General features: G+C 40.1%; 1 protein-coding gene across 2 annotated transcripts in view; it reads left to right on the top strand.

Moving 5' to 3' along the window:
* LOC113013022 (chemokine-like protein TAFA-2) overlaps positions 1–25,875 on the top strand; it is a 97,702-nt gene that overhangs the window by 56,395 nt on the left and 15,432 nt on the right. The window contains exons 1-2 of one of the 2 annotated variants that reach the window (XM_080295365.1): positions 1,180–1,421; positions 25,453–25,602. In XM_080295365.1, the coding sequence (XP_080151491.1) occupies positions 1,328–1,421; positions 25,453–25,602 (244 nt within the window). In that variant the 5' untranslated portion in view covers positions 1,180–1,327. Of the gene's footprint in view, positions 1–1,179; positions 1,422–25,452; positions 25,603–25,875 lie in introns of those variants that run through there. The other variant, XM_026153555.2, reaches the window with a different exon arrangement.

Below are 25,875 nucleotides of genomic sequence, written 5' to 3'. Positions count from 1 at the left end.
GAGACACACGTTATTTATGATCTGCCCATTTGTTCGGCAGTATGGGTTTTACGTAGCCTCTGGCTTCTTTTTCTCCCTCGCTCTATATCAGCGGTTACAGTTGACAAATTTCATGACTGAATAACTGAATTAGCATATACTCTCCTTCACCAATCACTGTGTCCTTGGTAATGCGCGTATTGTTTTAAGCCATTAACGTGCCAGGAGTGTATCTGATGATTGGGTACAGGCCTTCTAGACTTTTGGAGTTTGTCACAGGATCATCTTCTGTACTTATTCCTGCTCAAACAAGATTCCACCGATATTCTGGAGAAATGTGTTTCTAATGTCTGTCAGGCAGGCTGCCTGTTTGCTGAAATATTGAACAAGAAGATCACAAAGCAATCAAAATGGTTTTTCTACTGGAGGACAGTGTGTTTATAGCTGGGGTTTTTTATTTTTTTTTTTTTTACCAAGTGTAGCAAATGAATATCTATAAAAGCAGAAAGGTGATGCCAGACAGCAAGATGAACTCTGCTTAGAGGCAGCGTGATTCATGGCCTCTGCCTAAAGAACCAGAGTAGCACATAAACAAAAATGGATTGTGAGGCTGTGATTGTGTTACTAAGGACTAGCACCATGCTCTTTATAGTGTATGTATATATGAAAATATTCTGTCTGGTAACTGAAACCCTTCCAGAGGCTTGTTAAAGGACATATATAGAGAAAACTAAATGTTTTTAGGCATGTAGACATGGTTAAGAAGAGTCACTGGAGTTCAAACAAAGCATCAGAATGGGGACAAAAAGTGGTTTAAGGGACTGGATGTGGCACAGGGTTTGGTGCCAGACATGCTAGATTTTGGAAAAATGCTGATTTATATAAAACCATCTCAATCCTTCTGACATATGGGGAATAGTAAAGAAGAAGAAGAAGCCCAAAACAAACAAACAAAAAAAGTGAGAGGAAATCTAATAACTACTTGCCACAGCCAGTTATGCAGAAGCACATATTTAAATTCCCAAATGGAAAGTATCAAAAGTTCAGTCTTGTGGTGATTAGGGATGGGAATCGAAAACGTTCCCACTGTTTCAATTCCTTGGAATTGTTTGCCATTTTTGCAAACGATTCTCTTATCGATTCCAGTCGCCCCGGATGACGTCACCACGTTGCAGAGCGTCATTTACCTGGCAGGAAACATGGCGGCTCAAACGCTCAAAAGTTTGGTCATACTTTACGAGAACGGATGACAACAGGGCAACTTGCAACACTTGCTAAGTAGATATTTCATTTAAGGGAGGAAACACTACGAATATGCAAAAGCTCACAAAACACGCGATGACCTTAAATGAATGTCGTGTTTTTAATTCCGCTCCGGACTCGTGAATCTCAACCCAGCAGCAGCGGTAACGTTTGCACGTCCTCTCCCGTTAATGCGGCAGGTAAATAATCAACTAACAGTGCATATTATGTTAGTGCGATCTGCCTTATTACAAACCTGCTATTACTGTGCATTTAGTGACCATGATGAGACAGAGTCTGGCTCAGATGCTGGCAGTTCTCGCTGCAGTCTGCCGGTAGCGTCTCCTTTCAGGCCAGGATAGACGAATGTCACCGAGCAGAGACTCAGTTTGTGGTCAAAGGCTTGCACCCGTTTGCCACAGCAGATGATTTTCAGTAAGTGAATGTGTTTAATTGTAGGCAGGGACATTACTGGATATTCTTGTGTAATTGCTACAGAATAATTTATGTTATACTTTGTTATTGCTACAGAAGAATATTTATTTTATTATTTTACATTTACAATGTTTTTCCTGGGGACCCTGTGACGCCCCATTGAAGAGCCGTATGGCTGGATCTCTGAAGCTCTCAGTGTTGGGTTTGTAAGGCCATGTTACTCCTAAATTTCTATCTTGTTCAAAGAGAAGATATAAAACAAAGTTGTAAGCTAATCGACCTTAGTGTTCTTTTTTAAAAAGAATCGATAAAGAATCAAATCGTTAAACAGGATCAAAAATGGAACCGAAATCGTGAAAATCTTATCAGTACCCATCCCTAGGTGTGATGGAAGTGTTTGTTTGTTCTGGCACACATTGAGCCTGTTGAGCAACATTTAAATACTCTCCTTGAATGTAGTTGCTTTGCTTTTATAACCACAGCACACATCATCTCAGAAGTGTTTTTCTGACAATAAATTTACTATTAAAAAAAGTATCAGTACAGCTAGAGCACCTTTTAGATGTTTGAAGAATCACCTCATAAAAACTGCTTTTACAAATCTGCAAAAGGTGTGTGTTGTTTTTAGACCAGCTTCTCTGAACAACGTTAGTAGCACCTTCTTGAATTTATGTCAGAACGAATTTCAGCAGTTCTGAAGGTAAAACTGAGGCCAACCAAGTTTCTTACCAATGACTAGTGCTACCTCAAATTCAAGGATACTGTTCTTCAGCTTGATTGGAACAAATTGTAAACGATAGAGTGGTGCTAAAGAATTATTCACAAATCTTACAGGTCAGCTTCAATGTTTCAAAAATCACTGATGATTGTTCAAATAGCTGATGAAATGACAAAGTCAGGAACTGACTCACGCTGCCAGTTCCTGCTGCGTTTCTATGAATGCAGTGTTATCAGATTAAATGCTCCTGCAAACACACATAAAACACACTGTGCTCTATCATTACCCACGTATGATCTCCTACTTTATGGTGCCTTGCAACGCTGGCAAAACGAGATCTTTTTTAAAAATTTCCAAAAAACTGCAAAAGAGCTCAGATGATTATGAGAAAAACACTAAAAATTAATTAAGTTTGGGTTAAAGTCACACCGTTCAGCTGTACCTGAGCTAAAGAGCTGCTAATGCTGATGTTGTTGTTGGTGTTGTCAGTTCCATTTTTGGATTTTAACGAAGGGTTGCCGAAGCAGGTACTTCCTCATGTTTGATTCAGCCGAGTTTGTGGGATCTTTATCTTGTTAGGTGAACGTGTAAAATGTTTCAACGTTTGAAAGGAGTAAAAATTGCCTAAATCTCGTTCTTTTAGTTTGGAATTTAAGGTTTTGTTTTCCTAAAGTGAACCAAAATACACAAAAATAAAAGTATTAATTTTTCTACTACTAATTAATGTTGAATTAATGTTAGAATAGAATAGAATAGAATAGAATTCAACTTTATTGTCATTGCACATGCACAGGTACAGGGCAACGAAATGCAGTTTGCATCCATCCAGAAGTGCTTTAGTGATATAGATATATTACAATATATATTAGCAATAATATAGATATGTAAGTATATTACAGAAATGGGTCTATTATGGTATGTTATAATGTACACGGTATGAAGTATGTTGTGAATATTCTATAACTATAAGTATGTACAGGCTGTAGTGAGTACAAGCTATGTACAGGCTATGAACAGGATATAAATATGAAAAACTATACAGAATATGAAATAAATAACTTTACAGAATCTGGGATATACAGCTATACAGAAATGGGAACTATGCAAGTTGTAAACAGTTGTAGGATTAAAGATTATTGAATGTACAGAATGATTATTTACACAGAGCTATACAGTAGTGCAGTTAAGATAAGTGAGGGTGTAGATAGTTTCTACAGAGGCTATATAAAGTGCTAGTGGTTGTGAGTGGTGGTTCAGTCCATGTTATTATTGTGTTTGAGGGTACAGCTGTCCATTGTGGGTGTGTGTATGTTCAGTCCATGAGTTTAACGTGGGTCAGATGTCAGGAGGCAGAGTTCAGGAGTCTGACAGCTGTGGGGAAGAAGCTGTTCCGGTACCTGGTGGTCTTAGTCCGGAGGCTCCTGTGGCGCCTCCCAGAGGGCAGGAGGGTGAAGAGTCCATGTGATGGGTGACTGGGGTCTTTGATGATTTTCCCAGCCCTTTTCAGACACCGCTTCCTGTAGATGTCTTTTATGGCAGGAAGTGGTGCTCCGGCGATGCGCTGGGCAGTTTTCACGACCCTCTGCAACGCCTTCCGGTCCGAGGCAGAGCAGTTCCCGTACCAGACTGTTATACAGTTGGTCAGGATGCTCTCGATGGTGCAGCGATAGAAGTTCACCAGGTGGCAAATATGAGGAATTTATGACAGTATTGAAGTGTTGTATTGGTTACACATGGTTATGTAATAAATCTCAACAGTTACAAATTTGACTTTCTTTAAAATCTATTGAAATCATTGTGACTTTATGAGAACTTTATGTTATGTTCTCACGTCTTGAATGAAACAGGACAGTGTGTGATAGTCGATGCATTTCTCCAAAAACAAGTACTGTGGAGCCTAAAATAATAAACTCCCTCTGTTGTTATAATTTCATAATTTAAAATTCAGTTACATCTAAATAGATCTGTAGATCTAGATGCTAAATTTGAAATAAAATGAAGATAGAATTGATTTCCCCCCTTCTCCATCAACCCTTCCGAGGTAATGTTAGATGGATGCACTGGTGTGTCTCTTTGTGCTGTGCTGATTACGTGTTTGGACTAATTGGTGTAAATAGAAAGTTTCCTTTCCCTGCACAGTGAGATTTCCTCACTGGGGTCCTCTCATTGCATTCATTAGAGGAAATCGTTACCTTTTAGCTCTCTAGCTAACCCTGCCTAGACCCACCTTGGTACAGTTTGCTTTCTTAAGTAAAAGCATAAAGCCTCTATTGACTTTGTTTTAGCCACTGACTGGAACTAGGATAGTTACCTGTTTTACTTATTTGAGGAAATCCAGTTTCCCTTTGCAAAAGACACCCAAGGACGTCTTGCATATGCGCACAGGACAATACAATATCAATATGAATTAGCAGTTTGTTAAGGAAATACTATAAAAAAGGCAAAGAGTAGCTTTGATTGAATTTTTTAGACTTCGCTTTCCATCATGTCCTTGTGTCCGCTGGTCTTTGGTTTTCAAGTCTCCTTCTCTCTCCCGTGTTGTTCCGCCGCTGCTGCTTTTCTCTCTTTTGCCCTCTGTTTCATATTCTCTCTTTCCTCCTCTTCCCAACTTTTACTTTATTTCACAGCTATTAAACCAGGAAATTTCAATCAGGTAGCACAGCGTGAATTTTTGCCGGGGCAGGAGAGAACGGGTGAACTTTTATTTAATGTAGCCGTTCTTTCTTTTCTCCTCTCCACCTCCATCTCGTCTCTCTTTTCTTCCGCAGCTGAACTCAACCTTGGCTCTTTATAGTTTATGATTCAATTTCCAATTTGTCCTCCAGAGGTATTTACCTGGTGGGTGGCGCAGCGCTTTTGTACTTATGTGTTTGTACAATGCTCGCCTTTGGTATTCATGGGAACACCGTCTTACAGACACATGCATTTGAATTTCCAATTCTGCGTCAGCAGAACTTTTGGCTCTGTTTTACATGAGTCACATTGAGACAGGAATCATCCTTTTAACTAAGAGTCGGGCTGAAATATGTATAACCAATATATACAATTTCCTTTTATTAGAGTCAAGGATGACCAGAGTAGCTTCGAAGAGGCTTGGGTGTTCTTGATTAAAGACACCTAGCAGACAAACTTTTTATGTTATATAATGGAAATCTAGCAAGGAATTCAAGTAGATTTCCAGGTGAAAGGTGTAAATAATAAAGATGGTGAAAGGTATCATATACAAATCTTTTAAACAACTAACTAAACTATAAACTAGCACCACAAAACAATTTTGTGACTTACTGCAGTGATGCTTCACAGTCTTCTGTTGAATACTGATACTAGATAGGAAAATGCTTTGAACAGTATATCTGCTAGTTGTAATGACAAAGTCATATGACCTGGCCCAGAAAATCTAAATCTGCATCCTGATTATATCACTTTCAAAGCCACGTTCATATCCACAGACTGCTAACACAACTATGATTTCATACCGCTTCGTGAAAGTTTAGGTAGCTTTGCTATGTGACCAGGATTTCTTTGCATGTCCCACTTGGACAAAACTCCAAGGCAGACCCAGGACACACTGCAGAGATTACTGCTCTCAGCTGGTTTGGGAAAGCTTTGGTGTCCCTCCAACAAAAAAAAAAATATGCAGACTCTTTGCCTCAAAGAAAAATATGTAAAGCATACTGAAAATAATGAAGGTAGGGCAACTTATTCATTATGAGCACCCTGTACAATCTAATTAGTTACAGTATGTAACTATAAATAAAAAATAATAATTAAAAACACATCTCGTAATGCAGTTAAAATCCGCCCAACTTTTTATTTACACTGTTCTGCAGTGTCCAGCATATCCAGCAAGGTGGTTGGTTCTGCAGCCAGTGCTCCTTGCAGCAGCCTCAGCTATGGAGGTGCAGAACATTGTCCCCAGCCTGCTACTGTTGAACTGGGAGTTGAAGATCTCCTGAACCTCTACCAGGCGTCCCCAGTCTACACTATATGTTTGAGTGTGCCAGGTGTGTCCGGCATCCTCCCCCGCCACCTGATCCAACTCACCATCATGTGGTGATAGTTGATAGTTCAGCTCCTCTCTCAGTGTGCAGAACATACAGCCGCAGATACCCAAGCTGTTTATTGAGGTCAGCATCCCTCAACCTCCCAAATGTCCCCACAGGTGATATTCAGTGCCTCGATAGTCCTGACCGCCGCCCGACAAACAATAACACCATAACAGCATATTTTTAAAAAGGGCTATGCAACCATGGTCACTAACTTTTCATTCTGAATGCCTTCTATCTAGATGTAAAATCAATTCATTATTTCATTTTAATGACAAAGTGTCGATATACCTTTCAGATGATCTGCAGAATAATGTGGGTGCAAAAAAAATTGTTCAAAGATTTGCGGACTTCACTATATACTGTGCAGATAGTTTGGTACCTCTAAACTAGGTTTGTGAGATATGATCTTTCAAGAAATGCAGACCAAACTGTTGTTGTTTGCGTTTACTTACGCAGCATGTCTTGTAGAATTTACTGGAGTCAACAACAAGAACTGCTGGAATTCCTTTGAGGACAACAGCATAGTGCAGTCATATCTCACGTCTAATAACAGAAGACAGGAAAAGATCAGTAAACACTCTCACAAAGCACAAGCGAGAAGTAAAACAGGTTGGTCTAAAGTACGATTAAACTTTAGCATGATTAATATAAATGACTCTGAAAATTACTAATATATACGAAAACTAAAAAAAACACTCAATTGACATCTTTCTGTCCAACAGCTTACTGGGAGGAGTGCTGGTCCAGAGCCTCAAACCAAGCGTACAGCACAGAAAGTCGATCGCATACAAATATAAACTGTCAGATAATGAAGTCAAATATGAAATGAGGCAAAGCAGCACGTTGGAACCTATTTAAGTACAGAATAGAGTAAGTGTGCTTAGATACATTCCACCACTGAAAAGCAGCATCTCCAGCTTACTTAGTTGAACTAAACTGAGTTGATCAGCTTTTAGTGCTAATAACAAGTTGATAATTACCGAGTTCACTCTACTTAATATTTTTAATAAGGCACATTATTAGGTTTTACAGTGTATCTGTGTGAGACTATTGACTAGTCTACTGATTATTTGCAGTTTATTTTCTATGAGATTTGGTTCTGTTGTTCTCAGATTGAATTTCTTTTGTGTTAAAACAAAGCTCATAACAGCTACTTTCTCTGGCTTGCTGTTACCATTATCTTGTCTTAGTCTGTACTCATTCATTGTTTTGTATGTTTGTCCCGTCCAGCTTTGAGTTTTTGGAGCTTTTCTCTGGTCTAGAGCACAAGAGCAACACGTACTGCACATAATGCTCACGTTATAGTCAAATTAAAAACTTCCCGTTACACCTCATGTTTGGACTGTAACCAGAAAGCTGAGCCCTTCAAAAACAGGATGTATTTCATTGAGTCAGTGGGTGTTTATTATTTGCATAGTTATGAATTGCCATTGAAAAATGCACCTCTGAATCTTATTGTATAATTTGTAAACAGGCATGCTCAGAGCACATCAAAGCCTTTTGCTTTACCTCCTTGGGGTCCATTTGCTCTCATATCGCTCCCTTTTCTTTTCCCCGTGTACACAGTTTCTGTGTTTGATCTCAGGAGATTCAGCAAATGACCAGGTGTTTGGAAAGCAAACAAACGGCTGGATGTTACCTTTTGAACCATTTACATATTTGTGTCTGTCAGGAAATGCAGGACTCCATCCAAAGCTTTTGTTTTCTCAGCCATGTGTACCAAGAAAGATCTGAATGGATTAATGCTACTAAACAGCAAATCATAAACCCAATTCCTGTTTAGCTTGGGTACATATGCACACTCCCCAAGTGTGGCTTGTCTTCTGCTGGCTGGATGTAACGTAGCATTGACTGGCCCTTTTTTTTCTGTTTTCCCAGCAGAGCTTGTATGAAACACACTTCTCCTATATTGGAGCTTCGCATACGTTGACATGAAAAAGAATAAATGAGTTTAAACCTTCATTTAACAAGGCTGCCGCAGAAGCAGATTTCCAGTAGTGTTTGTGTTAGAATGATGCAGATAATGGACCGCCGCTATTAGAATCAAGTCTCCAAATGAAGAAGAAATTAAAGGGTCATCCTGGACCAAGACTAGAACATGTTTTGACATGAAGAATAAATTAAGCAAATAGGAACAAGCTGAAGGGAGCCGAGCACAGAGCAAGTATATATTTTCTCCCAGTTGCGTTTGCTTCAATATAAGTGTGATTTTGTAAAAGGCACATTTTGTGTATTTTCAAGTGAAGCAAACTTTACCGCATTGACAGGGTGTCTATTCTGGTTGCTATAATGCCGATGTTGATATATTGCGCAGTATGCATATGATTGTGCTTTTGTGTGTTTGCGCGGCTGTGAGGAACAGCTTCAGTATTCCTGACAGCAGCTCCAGAGTCATACATTGATGGATGGGGTGCTCTTTACTTTACTGATGTATTTGATCAGTGCTGATGCAAGGAAAGAGAACGAGACTGAAAGAGAGGGAGAGATGGCTGAGTTGTGCTGCCTCTGCAAATTTCATTCTTTCTCTTTCACGGTGCTTCCTTCTTTTCCAGTCTGTCTGCATTAATCCTCTCCTCTCTCGGAGAGTTTCCCACTCTGTTGATTCTGTCAGTATCTGCATATGCTTTATTCTCACCAGCATCATCGCCTTAACTAATATGACACAGTGTCTCCAAGCACAGCATATGCTGAACAGGGCAACTTTCAGCAGATTACTAGATTATAGATTAAGTGCAGAGAGTTGAGTATGTGAGAAAGTGTGTGTCTGTGTGTGTCTGTGCGTGGGTGTGTTTTGCACATCTCTTTCTGGTACATGTCTTTAAAGAGGACACAAACATCATGTTTGTCAAAGTGTCCAGGCTGGCCTCTCATGTAGCCTAAATGTGTTTAAGAGGCTTTTATTTTTAGTCTTTTGCTGTTGTGAGTTAAATAAAACAGCAGTAATGCAGCTTGACTAATCCTCTCATGCAACTAATCCTTGCAGAACACCACTGTAAATACTCTGTGGGCTGCATTAAAGCCCAAATCACTCAATCCCTCACTGAGTGTTTTATGCTTATTTTGGTTCAGATTAATAGAAATGCTTCAATTTTTCATCTGTGAGGGAGATATACAGAATCAACACGGACTCCTGCTGGACTTCTGATATTTTTTGTGTGTCTGTCTGTCTTTGCACATACAGTATTCAGTGTGAAAATCAATACGAGACTGCATGCTTGAGCTACACAGCGGTCGCAGAAATGGATCCGAGTTAACCCTTTACAAAGAGGTTATGATGCCATATCTGTGGAACATGCCCTGAGATGACTTGTGTGGTTTTTATCTAAACTCAGTTGAAATTGAAACATCAGCTGGGTCAATTTAAAGGTAAACAAATGGCTTGTAAAACATCTCTGACAGCTGGAGAAAAGAGTTCTTTATATTTCAATAACTTAATTGTTTGTGTGGAATTTAAATAAAACACAAATTATAAAGAGCTACGATGCACACTTCATTACTACATGCAAATAGAAAAAAGAAAGAACAAACAACCTACTTCTGAGTGTTTCCGAGCCCCGGCCATGGGAACAGGAGAAGCAATAAAAATACAGTTTCGTGTGTGCAAACATATAAATGTGCACACAACACAGCCTTTCCTTGAAGCTTCCTGAATTACAAAAAATACAAATGCTTTTAAGAAAACTGAAGAAACTGTGAAATGTGTATCACATTTTTACTTCTTCTTCTCTTTTTTTTTTCTCAAAATGAAACTTTTCAACTGAGTTCTTTAATATGTCCCCTGGTGGGTCTGAAGTGAGTTACACCAGCTGCCTAAAGCAAATGCAGAATATTTGCCATGCTGCAAACACTTTGCTGTTATTTCCTTTACCAATAAAAAAATAAATAGAAAATGTGGGGCTTTGAGAGCCAAAGAGATATGCAAAAAGAAAAGCAATTTAAGCAGTGTCCTGCTGTTTGAAGTTATTGTGCTGGTCAGACCTTTGTTCAGATTCACACAGTGCAGAGCTGTGCACGGATTGTAAAGTTTAAGGTGCAACGGGTTATTCATAGGCAGTTGCAGTGGGCACTGTCCTGAGGAGAGATCTAATCTGGAAAGATAAGTGGAAACACCTGCGTGGGTGTACGGTAGGCATTTGAGGCCTTTAAAAGCCCCGTTCTATCAAACAGGTGTTTTCAGCCTAATTACACCTCCAGTAAAAGCTCGATGGAGCTGTGATGGAAATTACATGTTAGCAGACTCTTGTTATAGTAATGACAAAGGTGCACGTTGTCCTTTACTACTGGAATGTGTTCATGGCATGCCGTTAACTTGTTATATAAGGAAAAGCACAAGTGAAACCTGTTTCATTAATGATGGTTATATTCCATCAAGTGCCCCAGTAAGTCACAACACTGTGACAGTAAACCAGCGGGAACAGTACCAGATGCTAAGGCGAACTCACCTTAATGGAAGACAGTTGTTGTAAATGTCATTCCTGCTATGCCATGGCAAAACATCTGCTGTGAGAGAGGTCTATTACAGCAAAACACCCACATAGAAGATGAGGGGAGTGTCACTCAAGCTCTGTTTGTACGTTCCTGCAAACTTCCAATATGTCCAATCAGGCAGGCTCAGTGAAAACAAGTGTTTGTGTGTGGACTGTGGATATGACTGAGCTTTAGTTCTGCAAAAAACTGTTTATTCACATTTTGCAATGTTATTGCCGTTATTCCAAGACAGTGTGAGCCCTGTGCTAGCTTTGTAGCCACTTCAGACAAATAGCCTAAAATAGCCTTTCAACCAATCATTTTGCAACATTTAGGCTTGTATTGTGAAGAACTGTTTTATCCCAAACCAAAACATTTCCTAAACAAACCAAGTGAAAAATTAAAGTGAAAAAAAAAATGCAACAAAACAAAACAAACTGCAACTTTGCTGATCTATGGCAGTGCTGAATTAGCTTCCCCTTATATTAAATGTTTGTAGCACTTTACTACTGAGTGTTGAAGGTCAGTTTTAAGTAGAAAAGAAATAAAACAGAAGTCAAATTAAGATTATATCCATGTAGGTGGAAGGCAACATACGTCTATTTCCATTGTAATGTTATTTTGCATCTCTGTCTCTCTTCCCCAGCATCTTTTTCCTGTCTTCATCCCCTCGCCCCAAACAGGTGGCAGCAGATGGCCCCACCCCTCCCTGAGCCTGGTTCTGCTGGAGGTTTCTTCCTGTTAAAAGGGAGTTTCTCCTTCCCGCTCTCGCCAAAGCGCTTGCTCACAGGGGGGTCACATGATTGTTGGGGTTTTCTCTGTTTCTTTGTTCGTATTATTTTAGAGTCTTTACCTTACAATATAAAGCACCTTGAGGCAACTGCTGTTGTGATTTGGTGCTGTATAAATAAAATTGAATTGAATGAATTCGTATAAAAACAATGATGTACATTAGTTAACATTCAGAAGAGCTGAAGTAGATAACGAGTAGAAAATACCAACATGTTTTTCATTTTCTAAGTGACATTCCGACAATAAAGGCAAAATATCTCTGTTACTGTAAGGAAATGGTGCCTTTAGATTAGCAGTTTTATGTTGTGGGATGTCAACAAAAGATGAGCGTGTGAGCGAGTGAATACAGATCTGTACAAATGCAATAACTGCCTCTCTATTCTCACGGTTTCCTAGGTGCATAACACAGACTTGAAACTTCGGTTGTATTTTATTAATTGCCCAACGTTGCTCATTCCACAAAGTCTAATCATCTCTTAACGCTTAAACTCTCCTGTTTTCATATAGCATTTACAGTCAGAGCAGGCTGCGCTTTTACTCCCCTTCCTTTCTTTTCTTTTTCCTTTTGTTTGCCTTTATGTCTCTCTCTCACACTCTCTCTCTCTTCTCATCTTTCCACCTCTGGCTTTGCTGCCAGCCAGCCTCAGACACACCAGGGTTTCCCTTTCATTTGGTAGTGTGAGATGGGATGAGAGACTAGTGAGGGAAGGGGTGGAAAGATGATGAGCTGTCCTGATGAATGTAGTTAGAGAGAAAGTGCTGACGCAAAGGAATTAGAAGCTAGAAGAATTAGAAGAAACAACAAGTTTCACGCAGCAGTCATAGAGACCATCAGATAACCTGTCTGAAGTAAAATATGAAGTAAGCATGTCTATCATAGAAATAAATCGGGTGATTATGTTCCAGCATTATAGAGGATGATACATTTTTAATGACGTTCATGTGTGGATGCTTGGAACAGTGATGCCTAAGTATCTGCAAGAGTGGGAAGTTTAGTGTGTCGTTACTGTTAAATATCTCCAAAGATGCTATTGACTCTTAAGGTGCAAATTCTATATGTAGAGCAACTGGTTTAAATGTGTGGCTTTAACTTTATTACAGCACAGGTGAAGCCAAAGGGCAGATATGCTTCACCATATTTTCTAGTCTTTGGCTTGAAAGGTTGGTTTGGAAACATATTTGGCGATGCTTCATCTCCTGCTTTGCGTTTGTGTGGGAGCCCCGTCAAAAACCTGTCTGTTATGCTAGCAGTGTCCAAGCGTTCTTCTTTTTTTTCTTTTCATACCGCGCCCCCCTAGGGGGCGGGCCCCACACTTTGGGAACCTCTGCCCTATACTCACATATAGAAGTATCACTGGCTTATAACTGGAAGTAAGTACTACGCGTGTGTGTGTGTGTTTAAGTGGAATAGCTAACATGTACATTTTTAGTTTGTAAGGTGCACGTCCATGAGCAACCTCAAGGCTGTTTCAGATATTTTGAGTGTGCCATCTTTCCGTTTTCGTATTTTGCAGTAACATTCATACAAAAACTGCTCTGCAGAACTGCTTATTTTCAAGGATAAAGAGTTAAGGTTGATTTAAAAGAGTACCCATGTTGTGGACACAGAGAGCAGTTGCAAAAGTCAAGCTTTATTAACAAAAAAAACCTGATACAGCAAATAATTCATCTGTACGAAGGCCAACAAAAGCATGAGTCTACAGAAATCCAACCATGGAGGACAAACTGAAGAAAGATGCAAAACAAATTTAATGAGGGACAAATAGGGTTTCAGAAAAGCTGAAGAATACAGAGCTGGAATTAAAAAGTTACTGAAACAGCAAAGTGATTAAAACAAGACTGAAGGAAAGCTGAACATGCTGTTCATGTTGTGGATTCATCTCTGCTGATGGAAGTAAACAATTTTCTTTCTGTAGGAAATTACATTATTCAGTAAAGTCTAAAGTGTTGTGGTGGCTTGGATATACTTAATCTTTCAATCTGCATAAGCCTCAGTGACTACCTGGTAACCAGCTGGCAACAACTATGTTACTGGGGGAAAATGAGCCAGCTGGTTGAAGGTGGTTAAAAGAGGTTCCTGACAGTCGGTGTGAAACTGATTCAAGTCTAAAGATGGGACAAATGTTGTGAATGTGTATTAGGGAAAAATGTGTATTTCCCAACAAGTTGGCTGGTGGTTGCAGGAGGGTGATTATGATAAAATGACGGCACTGAAAACAGAACAGGTCTAGTGTGTTGCAGGTTGCCTGCATGGAAGATGGCTGCTTATCTGCTAACACTCACCAGCTAATTGAGAAGTGATAGTGAAAGGCAAAACTTTTACTTTGAATTCAGTCTCTGTCTCCGGTTTGTGTTGCACTTTTTGTTTAGCGATTAGTTGCTGAGTGTTTGTGTTTTCCATGCAAATGAATGAATGCTAATATTCTTATGACCAAAGCATTCACAAGGAGGTTTGTGGTGCACCTCCCTTTAAGTAGCTGACAAATGAAGTAGTGTGTTCAAAAGTTGAAACCAGTTCTCTGAGGATGAAATGGGGTGAAAACAAAGCTCATCAGTGTTGCTTTGCTCTTGATATCACTGGAAAAAATACAGCGGCATAGTTTGTCACAGCTAAATTGAACACGTGCTAAAATTTCTTTCCTGTGCTCCGTGCTGGAATATCTCTGTAACGGTAGCATAACTGTAATACTGAGTTACAGATTATACTGCAATGTGAGCCTGTAAAATGCCTGTGAAAGTCAACAGCACCGTGAATATAGCTCCATTTCTTTGATAATATTTCATGTTCATGTTTGTTTTTCCACAAAGTATGACCGTGCAAAGACACTGTTTCATTCTCAAGAAAGCTTATTTCAAAATGTGTTTTGGGGGATTTTCACTCGTCCCTCCACTGTTCCAAAAAAGCTGCGACAGTCTGTATCTGTCTAATTTTCAAGGTTTGCAGATGACGGCAGCGTCGGCATGCTGTGAACTGGCTGGTGGAGCCTGGTGTAACATATGGGACTGTCCGGTCTCTCACAGAGAGTAAACAGGCCGATAACAGACCATTTATCTAGATCTGTGAAACGACGTAGCTACAGCATTGATATAAACACCAACCATAACTCACACACATGCACACACACAAACGCACGGCTACGTGTTAAAGTAAAATATGTCTGACATTTATGAGTGTCCGTCCTTATTCCTCTGACAGGGAGAGAATTCAGACAGAATGAAATCCTCATCAACATGGCCGCTGTGCTATAAACCTCTCGTTTGCTGACTGACAAAGAGAAAACTGGAGGAAGGGGGGGGGGGGGGGGTTGGACTGAACACAGTCATTGTGTTTCTGCCTCTGTAGTGGTCTGCCAGGAAGACACAGAGAAGGAGAAAGAGAGACGACAGCTTTAGGCCAAAGAAATGAAAAGATGTTTGATTTGAGCTCCCCCACAATACACATTTGAAACAGCTGTAGGAGAGGACAAAAAGATGCAAATACTGACATAGGTAGCTTTCCAACCTCCGAGACAGAGTGGGTAGCAGAAAAAGGGAAGCAAATTATACAGATAAGTATGGAAACCCGGACATTCCTGGAGGGCTCTTGAAAAGTCGCCATCAGTCAGCAGTGAACAATTAACCAAAAAGGTTTAAAACTCGAGTGTCTCATGCACACGTACACACACATGCTGCCTCATCTTAATGCTTGAGTGGTAATGGTGTGTTAATACATCCGAACATATTAAGAATTTATATCAAATTCACCATCCTAATATCTTGCCTGGAGCACAAATTAGTACAAATTGTCTGCTGCGGGGTGGCAGCAACGGTGGCGGCAACGGTGGCGGCGCGCTTGCTAATATGTCAGGACATGCCATGTGTCACCAGGCTCCCCCTGTCACATGAACTAATATCCTGTGTGATTTAGCAAGACAGTAGTTGTGCTTGTGGTGTGGAGAGATAATTCCCTTGTTTGAACTGCATTAAAACTGCATGAAAATCAATGATGGAGAACCAGGGATGTGGTGTGGGTGACTAAGAGACAATCTGGCACAAGCTGGTCTCATATCAGTGAGGGTGATTAGTACAGAGATGGAGGAGAGGCGGGTGCTGGATAGGTATGTGGTGGAGGCAGATGGGAGTAGTTTGACAATAAAAAGCATAAATCACTTTGCTGAGGTGTAAGAGAGCGAGTTGCATGACAGAAGTGAAGAGAGAGCTTAATCCAATCAGAGAGCCATGAGTATTTAGGTGATGTTGAGGGTATGTTTTCTGCGTGCTTGTTTTCATGCTGATTGATCTAAAACGGTTGGATGATTTATGGCAAGGTATTTTTTATTTATTTATTTTCTGACAGGGATGAGCCCCTCTGTGTGGACGCCCACGGTATTTTCCTTTCACATTTAAATCCCGACGAGCCAGATGCCAGTGTTTTTCCCTCTCTTTTACACTTGTTATTTTTATCACATCGTGCATGCAGGAAATCCTGCTGCGAGCAAACACTTTCCAATTGTGGTCACTCACTCACTCACCCGCTCGCTTGTTCAGGGATGCTAAGCGGGGTGGGGTGTGGGGGGAACTAGGGACAGAGTGGATGCTGTGTCGAGAAAAAAAAAATCAATCTGCAGGCTGCATTTAGCCTGCACTTTTTCCAAGAGGAAGCAAGTTTTCTGGCTGATGTTTTAATTCTGATCACTTCCATTTGTTCACTTTGTGTTGAGCTTTCCCAAGAAAAATAACCGCATCAGTCATTTTTAGCAAAGGGTCATTAGTGACATACGTGGAAGCGACTCAGCCCTCTAGCTGCTGAAGGAATTATGACTCCAGCTACCGTGTATGAGCAGAGAGATTGAGAGCGGGGCAGAAAGGGAAATGAGCAATTATGAGATTATTGTTCTGTTGTCTAATAGTTAATGCATTTCTGTTGAGCTTTGGGAACGAGGAATATTCTCCATAAATGAGAAAAAAGTATCAACCGCTGCTCCATATTCTGATAATTGAATGCATGTTTTGATGGTCATTTGTTACAGTTGTTAAAAATGCTGTATGGCAATTAGTCAGAACGTGTTCTCCAAGCTACCCATGTGGAAAATAAAACCCAACTTATTTTGTTTCTAAATGTGTGCTTTATTCCATTCTGCCTTAAAAAATTGTATTTATTAAATTCTGGTTAGTGGGAAAGATTTATTTCCTCTCAGAATAGCCACGAGGAAAAAAAGGAGAATAAGATGTGTATCTCCCAAAGCTTAGCTACTTGTTTTTTCATTTTACTGATACCTTGGATGTTGCACAAGTCCTAGAAAAACTGCGCTCTGTGAGATGTTTTTAAATCTAGTCCCTCCGTAAATCCATTATACCAACGCTGAAGAAAAAGGATCAAATAAAAATCTTTCCTTCACAAAATGTTATTTCCAGGAATGTTTCTTATCCATAAATATGCAAACATATTTAGAATTCTAAATAAGTGCTTAAGATCAAGCATGTCCTCTATTGACAGCTTCTCTTCTTTCCTCCTCTCAGGTTTCCCCCCCACAGGACTCAGTGTTTATCATAACAGAGAGGGACATTAGTGCATGGGAGGAGTCAGGCTCTTTAGGGGGCTGCCATTGATCAGTCTATTTGTGATCAGCAAACACAATATGAGCACAGCGCAGCGAGTGCAGTGCTGATATAGTTCTTGTGTATCTACACTGGGGCACCGTCTCCTATCAGGAAAAAAAGCCACTTCCCTCCAGCACTTACAACTTCTATGAATTACCATCGCACAGAGATGCTGTGGCAGAAGATGAGGAGAGACGTGTGCTGGAGTCGTCGACACAGAAGTGAATAGAAAACAGGGTTGAGGGGAGAAGACACTAGTGGTCGAGTGTGCGTGCCTCCTTTCTCTCCATGCTAATTTTCTTGGCAGGCTCTTAAACAGAATTTTAATTTGCTCTGTGTTTATGATTCAGAACAAACGCTGCCATCTCAGAGGCCAATATAATCTAATTATTAATACAAATGCATGGACGTACATGCGCTGATGGGCACACACATGCACTAAGAAATGTATTTTGTATGTCTAATTAACTTGGCAAGCTTTCAGGACTAATTTTCCATTTCAAAATATGCTCTTTGTGAATAGAATAATACGAGCCTAAAGGAAAACCTTAAATATTTATACATACTTAATATGTGATGTATAGAGAACATCTAGAGTGTGCTATGGATGCTGAAAGTAGTTTCATGCTAATTTCTTGGCTGGAGCTGTGCCAGAAGGGTCAGAGCAGAGGGAAAATGAAAACACCTGAAGAACAAAATAATAATGATAACAAACATCTGATTTACTAAATTGTTTTTGTGCTGGTCAAACTTTAACAGCATGAAAAGCTCTGGATGCAATTAGAATATCGTGAAGCCCGCACCTAAAAGCAAACAAAACCAGAGGGGACGTTTACCTCGCTGGTATTTCTGTTCATCACGCCAGTACATTAACTATACCTGATGAGGGACTGTCAACTCCTGTTGCTGTTTTGCCAGCAAACCATCTCAGTGTTTAACATGAGGCACCAGATGTTGATGAGTCCAGATATCCCGTTCATTCCAAGAGAGGCTATGCACACAACACATACTGACAGTCACATTAGCCTGACTCTGGCTCTCACATGGAAGCAGTTTCTTAATATAGCTCTTTAAATTGTTAATTGATTAGTTTTGCAGCTATTTTCTTTACTCGTGATGTTACCAGCGCTGTAAATTTGACTGTTACCACTTTACCACCGTCATCATGTTTGCAGCCCTGCACGGTTGCTGAGGGCTTGACATACAGAAGGTGTCAGTTTCGGTATGCCTCACTGTATCAGAGTCAAAGCCGTCTCCTGCTGTGAAAACACAAACAAAGAATAACAGGGAGGAGACTGAGATGCAGCTGAGAACCGAGGATTCAGAGGAAGCTTGATGACTTATGACTACTTGTAGGTTGTAGAGATGAAGGTTACTGCTGGGGTTGGAGAGTACAGCCCGAAGACATCAAAACATGAATTAATTGCATAAAGTGTTGCTATAGAAACATAAGACCTATGATGAAATCTTGCATGTTTGCTGAGTTTTGGACTTTTCCCCAATTCTTTGGTTTGGTTGGTTGTTATTTACTTTAGTCTATCCATTAACAGGTCTATCAGTGCACACATGTTGTTAACCTCTTACTGAACTAGGGTCTCCTGGGGGTAGCAGCCAATCCCAACTGGCTCTGGGCAGTTGGGTTTACAAGGGGTGAGCCTTGCAATAGTGCTCTGATGATGGGAAAAAAAAGACAAATAGCGGTTACAGCTTGCAGCCAGCAGCATTTCTAAGTGTAAGTACATCAAGGGTATTTTCCATCCTCCTTTTCCGATGAGCCTATGGCATTGATTAGAGGTTGCCTCATTCAAAGGATGAATCCATTGCCATGAGGTGCTAGGAGCAGCACTGTAGCAGTGACACAGCATAAATCAAATGTAAGTAGCCTAGATAGTGTTTTCAGTATATATATAATATAATATAAAAGTATAATATTACTACTTTGGGCTACTGAATTTATCTTTTCTTATAGCCATTGGTTCCTCATGATATTAGTTCATTTCTGTGTCCATTCTCCCAGGTCTTGTCTCCGGTCTGTCATGTTTCTATGTATGTTTATCCCCAAGTTCATGTGTCTTAGTCTGAGTCTGTGTGTGTTACTTCCTGTTTTATTTTCATAGTCCTCTGTCTCGGACGTGTTGTGTTTACCTTTTGTCTCTTTAGTCTGACATCCTAAAAAAGGTCAAACATGGTGGTGGTAATGTGATGCTCTGAAGTTCCTTTGATGCTTCAGGACCCGAATGACTCACTTATTATGTAATTTACTTTTGCACACAGGTTCAGGTAGGTTTTTCTTCCCTTAATAAATGAAATAATAATTTATATAAAATCAGGAAGGGTGCAAATACTTTTTCACTACACTGCTCGTTTTCCTGTGGCTCTCTAGTTACAGCTCCAGCATTCACAAAATGTTGCCCAGTGCCAGCTGGGACCTTAAAATTAGCAGATTCAGTCACCTAAATCATACAGTGTCATATAAAAGGGTAACCAGTGACTTTTTCTTTCTACTTCTTTACAAGTATTGTGTTAACATTTGACAGATCCTGAAACACAAGGGCTTGAACTGTTTAAATATTTACAGCGCTAACTGGAAAGATTTGTGTTTCCATTTTGACAGGTTCCTCATACTAGATGTGCACGTACATTTGTGTCTGTGCTTGTGTATTTAACTCTGTTTGTGTGTGAGTGTCTGTGAGAGAGAAAGCGGGAGAGGTCCCCAGTGGCAGGAATGACATTTGAAAGAGGCACCCCACTGGGACCAAGACAGCTATCTCAGTACTTACACAGACACACACAGACACCCACACAGAGTGCCTGGTTGTTCTGAGTCGGGGCAATCTGTCCATCTGTTAGTCTGTCAGTTGCACGTCATCCTTAGTAAATGGGGTTAACAGCCACTGCTGTATTAAGAGAGGCAGGGATAACAAGTCCTCATGCCAAGGAGAAAAATACGGGTGGGGGTTGGGGGGGGGGGGGGGGGGGAGGGTTAGAGAGGGAGTGAAATGGCCACGAAGATGAAAAAGCAGGAGAGAGAGAGGACGCATTGTAGAAAGTGTAAAAAATTCTCTGATTTAGAGCCTGTGATTGAGGATAATAGTTTCCTACCCTGCTGAGTTTGCTGTGGTGAGCTACGAGCAAGAGGGAGCAGAGGAAAAATGGAACGCTGAAGTGGCTAAGAGAGGCTGAGAAAAGGAGGGGTCATTTGTGAAATAGCAGTAGGGCGAGGTAAAGCAGATGAAACAAATGAGGAGGAGAAGAAGGAGTAAAAGGCGGAGGGGTGTGTGAGAAAGAGATCGTGATGAAAGTAGGTGCCATTTTTGAAATAGAATGGGAATTTTCAGTTCTAGTAAATACACACACATTATGGTGCACACACATATACACTAAAGACGGCAACATTTCCATTTACATGTTTTTATTTTAGCACTAAATGCACAACTGAGCACAGCTTCTACGTGGATATGTATTTTGTGTGTGTATATTTAAACACATACACTGCAGTGTGTCGTGTTCTGAGTCATTTAGATGAATGTTTATCAGAGTTTATTGGAGGCTGTGGCCCCCTGCCTGACTCAATATCTGCCAAACTGGTAATTATTAAAATCTTGGCATAACACAGCCTCAAACTGTTGACACCTTCAGTTGTATTACTGAGCTAAGGACCCCCACCCCACCCCCACCCACATATGGTTTTCCAGAGCTGTTTCCACATGCGAGTACTAAATCCCTATGAAATCCAGTTCTATGAAGTGTGCCCTCTTTTTATTTGAGAAAAAAAGTTCTCAACACTGTAAAGCCTGCAAGTGCAGCAAGCTAACCAAAAAGAGCAGTTCTGCCAACAACATATCCACCATCAACAGCAGCTGTGTGCACTGAAAGAAATTTGTGTGTGTGGTCCTCCACAGAAGAGTCCCAAGCAAACACGGAGTGCATGCTTCCTGTCTTTGTCCACTTTACTTTTCAACACCCAAACCAAACACCCCACCAAGTTCAATATCTCAGGCTACTGAAGGAATTACCAAACCACAACGGCTAATTAAATGCACATTCTTTCTCTACTGCAAAGCAGACTGCTATGAAACAAATACATTCAACTACCTAAAACAATCCTTAAAAGTATTCAGCAGCATATGTTGATAGTCACTGTTAAATCCAGAATTTAATTTAAAGTCCTTCTTCTTGCATGCAAGGTTTTAAATAATTTTTTAAATAATCAGGCTCCATTCAATTCAATCCAATTCAGTTTTATTTATACAGCACCAAATCGCAACAACAGTTGCATCAAGGTGCTTTAGACCCTACAATAATACATACAGAGAAAAAATGAAGTGCTCTACTTTTATGATTAGGCTTAAAACGTTCCTTTTTCCTGAAGCATAAAAGTCTTTTTGCTGCCCCTCCCTTAGCCTGGTTCTGCTGGAGGTTTATTCCTGTAAAGAAGGAGTTTTTCCTTCCCACTGTCGCCAAGTGCTTGCTCATTGGGTGTTTGTATGATTGTTTGGGGTTTCTCTGTAATATTGCAGAGTCTTTACCTTACAATATAAAGGGTCTTGAGGTGACAATTATTGTGATTTGTCGCTATTAACATAAATTTGAATTTAAATTGAACTGAATTGAAACAAAAAGTTTTAGTATAAGGTAAGGCCCCACCTTGGCTAGGGAAAATGCACATTCTCCAAGCAGTTGGCAAGTGATTGATCCTCCTTGCAACTAGTCACTTGAAGAATGCCACAGTTGCCCGAAGGCTGCAGGAAAGACAAAAACCCGTCTCCAAACACTTGCCCAGAACTCTCTGAGCAGCAGTGGAACTATGAAAAGTACAACACAAACCTAACACGGTGACTGTTTGCTTTTAAAGTAGATGTGGTGCCTTTTTAAAATATTAGTTTAATCTTTTACTTGGAAGGGCAACAGTTTCAGTTATGCTAAATAGACTGGTACTCGTATATTATTCTTCTACTCCAACTGAGCACTCAAAGTGCTTTTTATTACAATCCTCGTTTACTCACATATTCATGCAACAGGCTACTTCACCATGCAGACTGGAGTTGAGAATGATTGGACGACCCACTCTACCTCCCGAACTTGGTGGTTAGTAAGCGACTGTTTGCAGACGAGTCAGTACCTTCCAGGATTACTGCTTTTTCCTTGTGGCTTTTCTGTGGTTTAGCAATTGATCTCACAGCAACTGCCAGCAACCTCTAGCAATCACTCACCAGCTGCTCCTCTAAATGGTGGTTGGCAGATGGTCACCAATCAGTCTCAAGCCCTGTGTGACTGGGATCAAAATCCTATTTTAGGATTTCACAGTGCGAGATAAATAAAGACGAATGCTGCCCATGTTATTAAATATGAAATCAGGACTTACAATAAAGCATCCTCAAAATTATGTCAAATAAACAAGTTATTCCCAGAAGATCTTTAACTTTTTTTCAGCAGTGTTACTACCACCGTTTCTGTTTAAACCACAAATAACTTCAATCAAAACAGTTCTAATAACCAAACTATTCGATCAGGGAGAGTCACTTCATATGTTTTCACCTTTGACGCTTTCTGTGTGTTCAATAAATAATCAGTAATTTTAAAACTATAAAAACATTAATGAAAACATGACTCAAATAAAGTAACACATAAAACACAGCAGTTTAGCTACAAGGCAAAGAATGAAGAAAATAAAGAAATGGCCTGCCAGAAAAAGAAAAAATCACTTCTGTCGTAGGTTTTACGTCAATCTTTATTTTACCATGTGTCTCAAATTATAATAATAACCAAATTAATTGAATTAATTAACATTAATATGTGTGTTCAAGACCCAGTGAACCTTTACATTCCTTCGGTAGAATCCACATCCCGACCACCTTTTACTCCCCTCCTGCTGAGCTCTGTGTGCGGCTGCTCTTACTAATGCTGAGTCAATTACTACTGCAGGTGCCGAGCCTAAAAATGGGCCAAGGGTTGTGTGCGCCTGTGGGGGGTTCAGTTAAGGTGTTTACTCTGTATGTGTTCATTTTCCTTGGCTTTGTATCTGTCAAGCTTCTAAGAAGAAGAAAAAACAATTAGTTCTACAAGAAGGAGAAGGGAAAATGGAAAATAAGAGTTATTCAAAGAAAGCTCTAAAGCCCACGTGCAATCTATACACACTCCATGTATTCTGAGTTAGGGGAAGAAACTGTGAGGAAAGATGATGAAATGATTATGAACATTATGCAGTTGTTATAGGATATATAATGTAACATTTTAGGATGTATAATTATAAAATAGTTCATATTTGATGAGGAGAATGCACATCATCATGAAAGTCCATATAATTTGTGTTCTGGAGAACTTGACTGCATTGTGCAAATGTCTTTTGTCAACCCTCATTTCTTTATATTTTGCAAGGAAAATGGGAAACAGTCGAAGCGATTTAGTGAAATGTGCAAGCGTAAATGGAAATACAGCATTTTAAACTAAATAAAAAGAATCTCTAAAATGTTACTGCTCAAGACTGTGAAGAAAAGGTTTAAAGCAAACACACCATTAATTGTCTTACATGCAGTCTAACACAATCCAAAGTCGGTTGCTGATGAGGGGTCATGTTATACCCAAAATACACCAAGACCCAGTGGGCTTATGCGCACACTGTGTGAGTCAACAGAGGGAAGGTCAAGCGAATTGTCCTTCGAGGTGCCTGAATGTCCATCTGTTACTCAGCATTCCAACCAGTAACTACAGTAGTTTAATATTTGACTTGAGACTGAATTATAATTAATTTCTACAGAAGAATTATTTTTTTTTTGAAAAATCTCCAAATGCATGCAGATATTTCTTCTATAGGAATCGAAATATCAGTACAATCTGTTCGGTGGCTGGTTTTGCACATCAAAGTGTTGGACTGATGGACAGCCAGATGGACAGATCAGTCAACAATTATCTTTACCCTTTGGCCTAACTCCTAGTGCTACAAAAAGAGAAATCTGAAAGAAAGATGAGAGAGAGATGGGAGAGAGACAGAGTGCTTTTCACAGAGATATTAATTGGACTGGGCTTTGCAGGACTGCTGCTTTGTCTTTTTCTCATCAACAGAGCAAATTAAGAACTTTTCAAATATTTGTTAGCCTGCTTAACATATTCACTGGGTCGTTCACTGCAACTTGCCTCATTTTTAAATGCTCTTTAAACAAAGTCATTGTTTTCTGCTTTAGTTTTCATTGCCATGCAGTGCGCACCCTTTGTTGCACCCTGGGCTGACTCTTTGTAATGGAAATAACTGCAACTTGCAACAACTGTTTGAAAAGCCAAAACACACACACACACACCGAAGTTCACAGCTGAAAGACTGAACATGTATGTGCATTTGCTGCACATCACGCACACGTGAAAAACAAAGTCGAACGCATCTGAACACATGAGCAGATTCACTGTAATTACATATTGCGTGTAAGCTGTCAAACTTGCACACAAACAGTCGCACTGCATAGTTGCACACAGTGCTCCTGACAAGGCTTATTGTTTGTCCTTGACATTTTCATGTATTTGATGAAAGGCTGGTATGAAAGGGCCATGTGTTGGCATCACAAATCTTCAAATGTGGAGCGATTTCTTTGTTCCCTCTCTCTTAGCTGACTCAAGGGACTTCTGTGCTCGGGGTTGACTTGTTAATTAACCACATGGCTGACTGATTCAAATGTGTGTATAGAAATTTGCACACAAAGTGGTAGTTACAGGAGATGTGAAGGGACTTTCCAAATGTACCCTTCATTAGTACTGCAGCAAACTGGAAGTGCAACCAAACAGTATATGGAGAAACACTCATTATTATTCCTTCCTAAGTTACTATTTTAATAGATAGATAGATGGATAGAGAGATGGTCATAAATCTAAGCATAAACTGCATATTTTATGGCTCATCTTTAAATATGTTTTGCTTAATTTTTAAATGGATGGACGGATCAAATACTTAACTTGTCCTACAAGGTCAGCGATCCAAGAAGGTATTCTCAGTGCTGATATTTTTTTAATATCTTGTAATGGTCTGTGTTTGTCTGGGTCAGAGAATGATGTCCTTGTTCCCCAACATAGTTTACAAAGAGGTCATTAAGGGGAAGGGCAGACCAATTGTGATGGCCAGTTGTATTTCCTTGTCTTTTTCTATGGTTGCTTATGCGTTAAAGTTAGCAAACATAAAGCAAAATCTTTGTTTTTCATTCTCAGTGCATGTGAAGGCGGGGACGTGTGAGGTGATTGCTGCCCATCGCTGCTGCAACAAGAACAAGATCGAGGAGAGATCTCAGACTGTCAAATGTTCCTGCTTCCCTGGACAGGTCGCCGGCACTACTCGGGCCATGCCGTCCTGTGTCGACGGTAGGTGTCACTTTATTGGTGTTCGGGTATCTTTTGCGTGCGCTTGCGTAGTGCCGCTGCCTGATGTGCACCTGTTTTGAATGTTGGCTAAAATGCCTTAGTATGGATTTGAACTCATCATATGTTTTCTTTGTCATGCATCTCAGGCAGAGCACTAAAGTTCAGATTGCTTTAATCGACTCTGAAAGAAAAAAGTGAACACTGCATTAGCAGATGAGCACATTTATGAAGATGAGTGCTGACAGTCAGGCCACACGGAGGAGCAGTCAGTAT

Source organism: Astatotilapia calliptera, chromosome 20 (genome assembly GCF_964374335.1).
Source record: "Astatotilapia calliptera chromosome 20, fAstCal68.1, whole genome shotgun sequence".
NCBI lineage: Eukaryota > Metazoa > Chordata > Actinopteri > Cichliformes > Cichlidae > Astatotilapia > Astatotilapia calliptera.
The sequence above is the reverse complement of the archived record's forward strand: the minus strand, read 5'-3'. Positions and strand labels throughout refer to the sequence as shown.